Genomic DNA, 12784 nt, shown 5'->3' with positions numbered 1-12784 from the left:
TATTGACAGGAAATTTCAATTGTGAATGCTAAGGTGTGCTGTAGCCAAGCCGTATCCCTCAGCCAGTCCATATTCAAGTGATATGTAGCCTTATATCCTATGTACTGTATGTATACAGGCGATTTGGTAATGATCGACATTAATGTTTATATAACATGGGGTAATTGAGACCATTGCTTATGTACTGGTGCATCATTATAAGAAGAAAGTAACATCCCCCAAGGTCCAATACACTCCTGAGACCATGACACGGGCTGTTGCTGCAGCAAGGGATGGAATGAGGCATCGTCGGGCAGCCAAGAAGTTTTGTATCCCCAAGACATCATTACAACAAGTGTCAGAGAGATCTAGGCAGCCTGGGAGGGTAGGACAATACATCTCTGCTGCAGTTTGAAGAGTCTATTGCTCAAAACATTGCCGCCCTTTAGGGATTTTGGTCTTGTGTTTGATATGTTCCACTTTCGGAAATTTGTAAAAGACCACTTGGATCGTCAACACAGACATGTCGAACAGTTTAAGGACAATTTATCGGGAGAAGACTAGGCACGTGGGTTTCTTAGCAGGCACTCAAATATTCTGATGCACGGGATGTGTCAGTTTATAAGCCGGAAACGTGCAGCTATTTCAGAAAATGAAGTTCAAAAGTACTTTCGTAATCTTGAAGAGAGTGTCAGTGGAGTACCTCTGGCCAATATCATCAATTATGATGAGACAAACTTAACAGACAACGCTAAGACAAATAAGTGTAAACCGGGTTGTGTGGCCTTCAAGTTGCCAGAGACTGAAGACGAGGACGTTATAACTCTCGACAGAATTGTGCAGAGGGTAAAGTTCATGATGAGATAAAGAATAAAGTTGTAACAAATACATTTCAGGGACTTACTGTGTGCTAAGTTTTGTGGGCTAAGTGGTGGACTTAATGTGCTCTTGGTTGTGTCAGTAATACAGTACAACACAGCAGATATGATAGTGAAAGGACGTTTAATTTCATTTGACAAGGAAGTTCTTTATTATCAAAGAGGTAGGCTTCATGTGAGATCAGTGGTGGACTTGTTGTGTGCTGAGTTGTAGACTTGTTGTTTGTTAGGTTTAAGTGTTTAGGTTATAGTACAGTACAGTAAATATGATGATGAAAGGTACCTCCCTTTTACTTTTTTTTTTTTTTTTTTTTTCCCCATGCCTGGGGTAACGGAGACCACTTTTTCAAAAATCTTGAACTTCAGTTTATAATTTAATGTTTTTCTTCAAATTTTTGTGATATGTTCTCCAAGGATCTACCTACTCCTCTCATTCAAAGTAAAGTGATCCACTGTATAGGTTGGATTTTATTGGCATTTTACTGAAAAAAAAAATAAAAAAGTGAAAATCCGGACTCAGCCCTGCTGTACGGCACTGTCATTTTAAATCTGATTTCGCGTAACTGGGCCGTATTTCTTCACTTGTTTCTTTTTATCCGTCCACGAACTTAAGTCACTGTTCTTGAGGAGTGAGTGGTATGGTGAGCTTTTTATTACATCAGCACGCACAAGCGCGAGGGGGTAATGTGTTTGGTTCGATTTAGGCTTGTCCGTGTCTGCCAGTTTGTCTGTCTATCTGTCTGTCTGATAGTAAGAGTATGGATAACTGTTGAATGGAAGTGGGACAAACTTTGCCTAATGATTGAGGACCATCGTAGCGACAAGTGATTATTATTATTATTATTATTATTTGCCGAAATAAGTTCAAGGTCGCAGGTCAGAGATAAGGTCAGCTCAGTTTGGATCCATTTTGCACCAGAACTAATGGAAGGAAAAGGAGAAAGCATCCAGTTTGAGAAGTTAGTTAGGTCGTATGGAAAGGATGGAGAGTGAGACTACCGAGGAGAGTGTATGAGTGAGGTGGGGTCGGGGAGAGGGAGGGGGAGACCGAGGATGAGATGTAGGGGTATATGGGAGGGGGGTGTAAGTTGGGGGAGAGGGCAGCGACATGACAAGGGATAGGGCGACATGGAGGCGAAGTATTTTATTTCCAGAATAACAGATAGCGGTAAATGGTCAAAGATCACACGGTAAGGTCAGCGTTACCACTGTTGATTCGATTGGAAGCAGACGTGGTGGATGGGTTGACTCAGGTAAGCTGTGCGACTTTGAGAGCAATGAGGCAGAGGTCAGGGGCACAGATAGGTCCGGCTTAAGGCTCTTCCACACGGTCGGTGGGCACAGTACCCAAGGGTGCGGCTCATCAGTTTGGAAGCATGGTAACGAATCACGCCATAAACAGTAGCAGAGAAGCATTGAAGTTGCCGCAGTTAATCACGTCCACACAATTATTTCCCACCATTTTTTTCATTTCAGTATTCTGCACCAAACCCACATGTGTTCACTGGTCATGTGGATGGGCCTTTTGGCCGTTTGTTCGGCGCGGGTCTTGCACTTCCTGAGTGCTTCCTCTTGTTTCAGCTGTTTCCATGGTCATTTCCCACATTATATTCATACATACAGATACGGTACACACACACACATATATATATATATATATATATATATATATATATATCCCATTGGATCCCAGGGGTGCTGGGCGAGGCACTGCACTGGGAGGGCACTAAGCGCACCGTCCTCCGCCTATCTGCTCATAGTCGCGAAGCTCATAGGTTCCTACCCGGGGGTTCCCTACTTTATAAGGACTTGAAAAATCCCAGTTCTATCCAATACTCTGGACACTGGGCTGCAATGGATATATATATATATATATATATATATATATATATATATATATATATATATATATATATATATATATATATATATATATATATATATATTCCTCCTTTACTTTAAACATTGACATATCCTTCCACATTACTTCACAGTCTTCGCTGAACCGTATCATTCTTGTAGCAAATTCTATAAACGTATCTTTTTGGCCATTCTTTATTATCTTAATTTAATCATCAAACGGCTGAGTGGAGACATTTTTTTCCCTCTGGCTTTTCAGACATTTTTTTCCCTCTGGCTTTTCAGCTCATCCACCAAATTCAGTAAGCTATCTTCATGTAACAATTTTTCTCAGAACGATTTTTTTCTCCCTGTGGTACTGACAACCATATGTATGTAGACACATGGTTGTCTAAAAGGTTGAGAGGAAAAAAAGCACAAGACTAGATGAAATTTATTTTAAATGCACAACGATGACATCCGGGAAGCGAATTTAGATTAAAATTCGAAGCATAAAGATGAAAGAACAATGACTAGAAGGGGGTTAGGGGTCCATATTCTCGTCGGCTAAAGAAGTTCCCTAACATCTTTTCGTAAGCGACTTATTTGCGTATTACACCTTATTGTTCATTTCCGTGTTAAATATCGTGATACTGTGCATAAATAACGTGCAAAAGGATATTAACCAGCCATGTTCAAAAGTAAATCGCCGAGGAAGAGGTGTTACGGAACCCTTCATGTCTCGCCAAGGTCACAAGATAGCCGCCCAGACTGAAATTGAGAAAACAGCATAAAAAGAAAAAAAAAAAGCTGATACCACAAGATCAAGTGAGGGTGAAATATGCAGAATAAGTCGCTTGGGAAGATGTTACGAAACCTGCACCTCTGATGAAATGCCTGCAATCATAGCCCGCACCGGCGAGAGCATGAGTTGTGCTCTACAGAACGTGCCATCACAAAATCATCAGCCCCCCCCCCCAGAGAGAGAGAGAGAGACTTGCATTCCTGTGGGCTGTATGTATATGGCGTATCCCATCGACCCTCCTTCCAGAGAGGGAGAAGTGCATAAGTAAAACCCAGATTCTCAAGACAGACTACTAAAACTGTCATAATCCCCTACCCCCGCAAAAAAACAAAAAAAAACAAATGAGAGTAATGAGTCTCAGTCGACTGTTGTTGCGAAAGTACCGTATACATACAACACAAAGAAATGGTCGTTGGTGAGTGGGTGACATGAGATGACAAACTTTTTAATATACCGGTACCTTCATCGTCATCATCCTGTGGCTTGACTGTCGTGGCGGCAGATTGTAACGACTTTTTGCTGCCCTGCTCAGCCGCCTCTACAAACTCTATCAGTGGAAAAGATTGTTCGGGAGTTTCAATGATTGTGGTGCCTTTAGGACTGAGCTGGACGCCATACTCGCACAAAATCATCTGCAGATATTCATCATAGTGGCCAGCCTCTATGGATTTTACCTCTGCGATCAGCCCTGTTTTGTCACCATGACGTGCTGCCATTTCCTCATGAGGCTGGGTGCGCATGTCTAGATGTGACTTGCATTTGCTTCAGTATCCAGCTTTACCAAATCAATCACTTTCTTTCCTCAGTCCGTTTTTGTCGTCATGCTGTCTGCCTGTACCTCACGTGGCTAGGGTGCGGTTGTCTAGGGAATGGGAACAGATTTGCATTTGTTCCAGTGCCTGTCTTCACAATATCGGTCACTTTTTTTTTATTATGATTTTCCCCCCGCCCGTCAGGATTCGGTATACATTATCACACATGTCTGTTCGTGCGTGAAGCTTTATTTTGAAGAAAGGCGCAGTATGCACGTACGCAGTGTGTCGCCAGATGACCTAATTGGTTCCTGTTTACATCATCATGCCGTACGTGAGTCATGCTCTTACCTCGGAATTATCTCAAGACTTTCATTCACACCAAAGCATGACATCATCATTTATACGTACGGAGCAAATGATGTCCATAATTTTCCACAAATGTCCTCACCAAGACCCAGAATCTGACTAAACGTATTGCTTTTCGCCCCGTACGTACAGTCTCCTCGGTGGTGGCTGGGGATACGTTTCCTCAGTGACGTACCAGAGTCGCGATAATTCCTCTTACATATCTAGTTGTTTTGTTTTTGTTTGTAAATAAGATTGGCAGTACTAAGAAATTAGCTAAATATATTGTCACGTTATATTTAGGAAGAAAGGTCAGATATACGACGGAGGCTGCCATGTGCCTGCAAAAATATTGACGGAATCTGTAATTGGCAGCTCCCTCATTTTTGCTCTTGCTGGCAATCGCATGGTCACAGAGGTAGTATTATAAGTGACAAAAAATACCTCTTCCTTAGCGATATGATCAGCACAGTGTACCTCCACATCCTCTTGCTTGTGAAAATTATATGGCAAATAATGCCAATTAAATGGTAAGAAAAGCACACCTTTCGAGGTGAAGGTCTGTAGTGAGTGACAGTGATTACCTGTGCTGAGCTTTGTCAAGTTACTAAGTCATACATCCACCCAGAACATTTGCTTATATACCCCGAGGAAGGGGGTAGGTGGGAGGAGAGGAGGAAGGTGAGGTATAAAGGGGGGGTATCATGGGGGCGGTGACCGGGGATTTGATTCGAGAGACAGCGATAAGGAGTGTGGAGTAAGAAGGGAGGAAAGGGGGAATGAATGAATGTGGCCTCAGTGGTCATTATTACATATGAACATACAAGTATATATAACAGCAGTAGCTGAAGATGTCAAAGATCAAGAAGGAGGATTAACATGCCCTTATTCACCCCGTCACCTCTCCAAGCTTTCCCTTCGCCATATTTTCCTGTATCATACATTTTTTTTTATTTCACTTCCATCACTCACGTGTTACCTGAAATTGAGAGAGAGAGAGAGAGAGAGCAGCCCCAGTAACTTAAATTTTACTCTTTCTGCGCACAAACTGGATCGTATGAGGTGACTGGAGGAGTATTGATTATGTAATGCAGCCCAAGCAAGTAGGCCGATCATCTACTCCTGGTACCAGTCACAGGATTTTTATTTATTATTATTATTATTATTATAGTAGTAATAGTAGTAGTAGTATTTTATTTAGGTAAAGGGTACACTACGGCTATACCCAACCCCTGCAGTTAGGGTAAAAACAAGAATACAATGATGGAAAAAATTGTGTGGGTTCAGTAGGGCAGATGTACTGGAGTGCCTTAGCCTAGCCTCGGGACCTTACGCCATGGAGAGAGAGAGAGAGAGAGAGAGAGAGAGAATGTGGGGTTTTGTGTGTGTGTGTGTGTGTGTGTGTGTGTGTGTGTATGTGTGTGTGTGAGAGAGAGAGAGAGAGAGAATGTGGGGTTGTGTTGGTAGGGGGCTGGTGTGTGTGTGTGAGAGAGAGGGAGAGAGAGAGAATGTATGTTTTTTTGTTTTCCCCTAAATCACGTATCTCCCCCACACTTCCTAAAAGATAAATCCATCCCCACTGTTTCTGTAATCCTATGGTCATCCCACTGCTGGTACTGACACGCGGATTGCTCTTACTTGATTAGAGAGAGAGAGAGTTGAACCAGACACACACACACACACCAATCAAGCCCCCGGAATCCTGACTCCACTTCACAGGCATAACGGTCTGCATCTCTCTCTCTCTCTCTCTCTCTCTCTCTCTCTCTCTCTCTCTCTCTCTCTCTCTCTCTCATTCGCTAGTGCAGTGTTCTAAGCCGTTTTCCCTGTGCAGACCCTCCGTGCATTGGTCAATTCGTCCCCACACCCCCTTCGCCAGTGTCGAAACATCACCACCAGTGCCAGTAGGTGCCAGTATGACTTCAAATTTCAGTAGCTTGGTTTTACATGTGGATAACTAGGGACAGAAGAGAAAATAAATATCAGAGTTTTAGCTTAGTTCTCTGCATGTGGAAAAACGGCAAATGGGAAATATACAGTACAGGCAAGCTACAATTGTTGTGCAATATGAATTTGATTCACATGTTTCAGGTTGTAAGCAGGAACTTGATGTCTCACAGTTGACGAATTTTATCGCAAAAAAAAAAATAATAATAAAAAAAAAAAAAAAAGCCTTATTCAGACAGATCTCCATTACATCCGAAAAAAAAAATTGAAATAAAAAAATACAGTACTTTATTTCACATATTCCAGATAGGAGTCCCATACCCCCAGATTTTTAGTCCCCATACCCTCAGGGGGCATGAATATGCTTGGTTAAGAACCCCTGCCTCTGAACAGTGGTTCTCTCTCTCACACACACACACACACACACACACACACACACACACACACACACACACATGCCCTAGACCCAGTGGTTCCCAAACTTTTGAACATGACCTCCCGTTTTGGTTTATGCGAAGTCGTCACGCCCCCTTCATATATCTATCTATTTATCTATCTATCTATGTATATTTCTATAGGATTTTTAGTTTTGCGTTGTAATTTTGATTTAGTATTAGCTAGGATCAGATAGCTTCCTTTATGGTGAACATGGACGAAGACAAACAATTCCAGTAGCCTATATTAAGTCTGTCTATCTATCCATGTCCATCTCATCTGTCAGTCTGTCTCTATCTATTTCTAGCCAGACGCCTTTACTTGTGACAACCCCGTAAGGGCCATGTCTACCTGTCCAGTGTCATTCTGCTGCCCCCTTCCCCAATTTACAACCCCCTCTCACAGAACTCTCTACTCCATCTTGTCCTCGGTACTTTCATTATACACTTTAATAAACACTTACGTCAACAGAAGCCCTATAAATATTAAGGATAAATGCTAGGAAAAAAAAAAAAAAAAGTGCTGCTCTTATCTCACTGAAGCAAAAGGTTCTTCCCCAAATTGAAAGGAATGTCAGAGAGAGAGATATATATATATATATATATATATATATATATATATATATATATATATATATATATATATATATATGAAACTGATGAAAACACACACACACACACACACACACACACAAGAATGATTTACATGATCTTTAAACAGGCTAACATTGTAGTGGCAAAGATGCCATGAGAGTAGATTAGAAGCAGTGTATATAGAAGTCGTGATGAACAGTTTTCCCTATAATCGTGAATAAATTAACACACCATATCTGAATTTGTGAATCGGTGGTGATAGATAGTACCGATAGACACGAGGGAGTCAGGAGTGTGTTGAACGTGTGCAAGACGCGGGATGAAATGATAGAAAACGGATGTGAGTGGCATACTTTGGCCTTTACTCTCGTCGGTTAAGCTCCCTAACACCTTTTCCTTAGCGATTTAGTTTGCTTATTACTCCTTCCGAAAGCTTAAAGTCAGCACGGAGGATAGAACTAGAAATAATGGTTCCGGACTAGATAATTTCCGTTTTAGTAAAGAAATAGGTAGAAATTGATTTGGCAGTAGAGTATTGGACGAAAAAAAAAAAAAAAAGATAAAACACTTCTGATAACTGGTATTAATTCATTCTTTTTCCTTTTCAGGTGACTTGATGGTAGCTTCTTTTCTCCTTTCGCACTTTCCTATAAAATGACCACGACAGTTTTTCTACAATGCGTGGTTTCTTCACTTTTTCCTGCTGGTTATGGCTGAAGGGTATGGTGGGCCAGGGGAGGCCATCTTTGCTATCCTTGTCATATTCTAATAGTTTAATCACCCATGTACATGAGCTAGCTGGCCTTACTCCAGTTATCTTCTAAAGTTCTTGTTACTGGATTGTGGTTTTATGGTAAATTTATGTCATTCTTTTTATATCATGGAATTTTCATAGCACCTTGTTCTAAAAGATGTGGGTGATTATAAAACGCAACGTCTGTAGTGCCAAAAAAGGCTCGTTAAAATATTGAATAATGATGTAACACAGGATGATGGCGGGAAAACGCGGGATAACACAGAGCGATTGAGCAAGTGATGGGACCTGGGATTGACTAGGGTTGTATTCATTTATATTTATTTATTTACCTATTTTAACGGTTATAGCTGTTCGGAAAGCCCGTTGCCGCAGCCGCCCGACTCTAACATGTGCATACAAATTGTCCTCGCAAAAACATCTAAATTTCAAGCTAAATTTTCACAGGTATGCACGCTGCGAGGTGAACTACTGTATATAAACACTGGGGGAGTCTGGGGAGGGGGAGGGGCTTCAGTTAGGTTTTTACGTCCCCAGTTAGGCTACGGCACAATTGTAGTGTCATATCGGGAGGGATACTGTAAAAGCAGCACTCCCCTCTGTCTATCTATCTCTATCTGTATATCTGTCTATCTATCTATCTGGTGCTGAGGTGGTCCGCGGTGGGGGCGTGGGATAAACAACATTGGCGCCAGTCTGGAGATTTCGCACTTTTTGCTCTCCCTGAATGATGCAGACACGAATTTAGGAAGGTGTGTGTGTGTGTGTGTGTGTGTGTGTGTGTGTGTGTGTGTGTGTGTGTGTGTGTGTGTGTGTGTGTGCGTGTGTGCGCGCGCGCGCGCGCGTCAGAACTGTGATTACATTTGTTTATTTATTTATTTATTTTTTTTTGGGGGGGTAATGTTGAGGCAAGTTACAATAATCCAATTACGGTAAAACATGGATCTTAATATTGTGTAACACGTTTGGAGACTAATTATAACTCCTTAATTTCGGTCATGTATTATCTGCTCTATCCTTGCTATCTCCTGACGATTTCTTAAAGCTTGAGAGAGAGAGAGAGAGAGAGAGACTTTGTAGAGGAGGGGTTGGAAACATTCTCTAGTATTAATAAAAGAACGTTGTTTACCAAAATGTATGCAGTAAATGACATGCATAAGTGTCTTGCATGAATATTTAAGGGAAAATGGGGATATGGTAATAGATTTTGTTTTGTAATGAGTCAACGGGAAATCAAACTTGTACGTCCGCTAAAAAATCACTCCTCTCCTCCCCCCTCCCCCACGTTTTCCAAAATGCTGAATCCGGCCCTGAGATGCAGTTACTAAATTCAGTTGTGGGAATTGGTAACTTTGATCCCCACTCTAACGTATGGAAGTGAAGCTTGGACCCTGTTGGAAGGACACAAGTAATGAGTGAGGGCAGTGGAGATGAGTTGTATGAGAGGAGCATGTGGAGTCATATGGAGTGACAGACAAATGAGGAAGTAAAGGAGCGTTGTGGTGTTATGTGGATGTGAGGGAGCGCTGTGGTGTTGATGTGGATGTGAGGGAGCGTTGGGGTGTTGATGTGGATGTGAGGGAGCGTTGTGGTGTTGATGTGAATGTGAGGGAGCGTTGTGGTGTTGATGTGGATGTCAGGTAGCGTTGTGGTGTTGATGTGAATGTGAGGGAGCGTTGTGGTGTTGATGTGGATGTGAGGGAGCGTTGTGGTGTTGATGTGGATGTGAGGGAGCCTTGTGGTGTTGATGTGGATGTGAGGGAGCGTTGTGGTGTTGATGTGGGTGTCAGGTAGCGTTGTGGTCTTGATGTGGGTGTCAGGTAGCGTTGTGGTCTTGATGTGGGTGTCAGGTAGCGTTGTGGTCTTGATGTGGGTGTCAGGTAGCGTTGTGGTCTTGATGTGGGTGTCAGGTAGCGTTGTGGTCTTGATGTGGGTGTGAGGGAGCGTTGTGGTCTTGATGTGAATGTGAGGGAGCGTTGTGGTGTTGATGTGGCTGTGAGGGAGAATTGGGATGTGGATGTGGATGTGATTGAAAATGTTCAGAGAAATGCCTTTAGATGGTTTGATCATGTAGAGAGGATGGAAAATGAAAGACTGACTAGAAGAGTGTATGTGACTGAGGTGGAGGGGAAGAGGAGGAAAAGGAGAGCAAGGATGAAATGGATGAATGCAATGAAGAGATATATGAGAGAGTAGGGTGTGTTAAGAGAGACTGCAGCCAAATAGAAGGGGACAGGGCATTGTTGGTGGCGATATGTTTGTGGTCACCCCTTACGGGATTAAGGTGTCTGGCAATAGAAAGATAGACAGACAGGCAGCGAGTTAGGGTTATCCTAGAAAGATCCTGTTACTTAATGATCTTCTGTAGGTTTCATTATCCACAAGAGACGCAGGTAAATATTCATATGTGTAAGTCAGGTGGTATCCAAGAATATATATTTATCTATCTATCCATATCTGTCAATCTATATATCTACCAGACGTCTTAATCCCGTAATGGGTGGTCGCAAACAAATCGCCTCTATATCACCCTGTCCTCTTCCATTTGGGTGCCCTTCCTCCAACTCACACCTCCCTCTTTTATATTTTTCTCCATCTCATCCTCGCTCTCCCCTTCTTCTCGCCTTCTACCTCACTCACATCCACTTCTAGTCAGTCTCTCATTCTCGGCCTCCTCTACATGGCCAAAGATGCATTTTTTTTTTTTTCCTGGGGTGAACTTATAATTTGAATTCATTACTCCATTTTAAAATTTCTAGTTAAAGTATTTCTGCAGCAGTCAAAAGAAATCGTGACTTGTATCATTATTCACACACACACACACACACACACACACACACACACACACACACACACACACACACACGAGAATGTGCAAAGGAGTTATGTAAACCATTATTTTTAATTTTCAAGAAATCCTTGAGTCAAGGTAAACTACCTGATATTTGGAAAAAAGCAAATATTGTCCCCTTATTCAAGAAAGGAAATAGACAAAATCCACTCAACTACCGACCAGTATCACTGACCAGTGTTGTAAGCAAGGTATTAGAAAAACTTATAAGAAAAGCTTGGGTAAATCATCTAGAAGAACACAGTATGATAACAGAAAGACAGTTTGGTTTCAGAAAAGGAAAATCATGTGTTACTAATCTGTTGAGCTACTATGACAGAGTAACAAACACAATACAGGAAAGGGAAGGATGGGTGGACAGTATCTATTTAGATTTCAAGAAAGCTTTTGACACAGTACCACACCAAAGACTTTTATGGAAACTGTACCATCAAGGAGGAATTCGAGGCAAACTGTTTTGTTGGATGCAAGACTTTCTCATAAAAAGAGAAATGAGGACAGTACTAAGAGGAAACTACTCATCATGGAAAGAAGTGACTAGTGGAGTACCACAGGGTTCAGTGCTGGCACCAATCATGTTTTTAGTGTATATAAATGATATAAACAGTAACACTGGAAATGAGAGCTATCTGAATATGTTTGCAGATGATGCAAAAATACGAAGGAGAATTACTAACATAGACTCTTGTAAAGAGCTACAAGAAGAATTAAATAAACTTCATGAATGGAGTAGTACATGGCAAATGGAATTCAATGTGGACAAGTGTCATGTTATCAAGTTTGGTAAAAGTGGAAAAAGACCTGATTGGGATTATAAGTTAGGAAATAAAACCCTATACACATCAGAAAGAGAGTAAGACCTAGGTGTGATTATCAATAACAGACTATCTCCGGCTGACCACATCAGCGAGAAGGTACGGAACATGTATACACTGCTTGCAAATATGAGAATAGCATTCACATACATAAATGAAGACATGCTAAGAAGGATAATAACATCATTCATTAAACTAACCCTGGAATATGCATCAGTAGTCTGGAGTCCTCATCTCAAAAAGCACATAGACAAGATTGAAAAAGTTCAAAGGGCCGCTACAAGATGGATACCAAGCTTAAGGGACCTAAGCTACGAAGATAGACTAAATAAACTGAATCTACCAACACTACAGGAGAGAAGGAAAAGAGGTGACATGATAATGCTGTATAAATGCATATCAGGAAAGGAGAAAATAGACATAAATGATTACTTAACATATGGAGAAGCATCAGCAAGAGGACACTGCAAAAAACTGCATAAGAAGAGAGGTGATAAAGACGTAAGGAAATTCAGTTTCCCAAACAGAGCAATTGATCAATGGAATGCACTACCGAATGAAATAGTGTGTGTCAAAACAATTCACAAATTTAAGGATATGTACGATAAATATGGTTTAAGACACGGGACAGTACGAGCTTGACTCATTCCTGTGAAGATACAATTAGGTAAGAACAATTAGGTAAGAACACACACACACACACACACACACACACACACACTTTGTAACTAAAAATCTAAAAGGTTTCCAATAGCTTTTAGGGGTGTCATAGTCTGTCTTTAAATGAT

General features: G+C 41.4%; 1 protein-coding gene across 1 annotated transcript in view; it reads right to left on the bottom strand.

The window, feature by feature from the left end:
- LOC145396582 (uncharacterized) overlaps positions 1–4388 on the bottom strand; it is an 11287-nt gene extending 6899 nt beyond the window's left edge. The window contains exon 1 of the mRNA XM_080269957.1: positions 3962–4388. Coding sequence (XP_080126083.1) covers positions 3962–4241 — 280 coding nt within the window. The 5' untranslated portion in view covers positions 4242–4388. The remainder of the gene's footprint in view (positions 1–3961) is intronic.
- Between the last annotated feature and the right edge of the window lie 8396 nt (positions 4389–12784).

The sequence above is a fragment of the Coenobita brevimanus genome, chromosome 38 (assembly GCF_032717465.1).
Source record: "Coenobita brevimanus isolate Jiangsu-jjx chromosome 38, ASM3271746v2, whole genome shotgun sequence".
In the NCBI taxonomy this organism is placed as follows: Eukaryota; Metazoa; Arthropoda; class Malacostraca; order Decapoda; family Coenobitidae; genus Coenobita; species Coenobita brevimanus.
The sequence above is the reverse complement of the archived record's forward strand: the minus strand, read 5'-3'. Positions and strand labels throughout refer to the sequence as shown.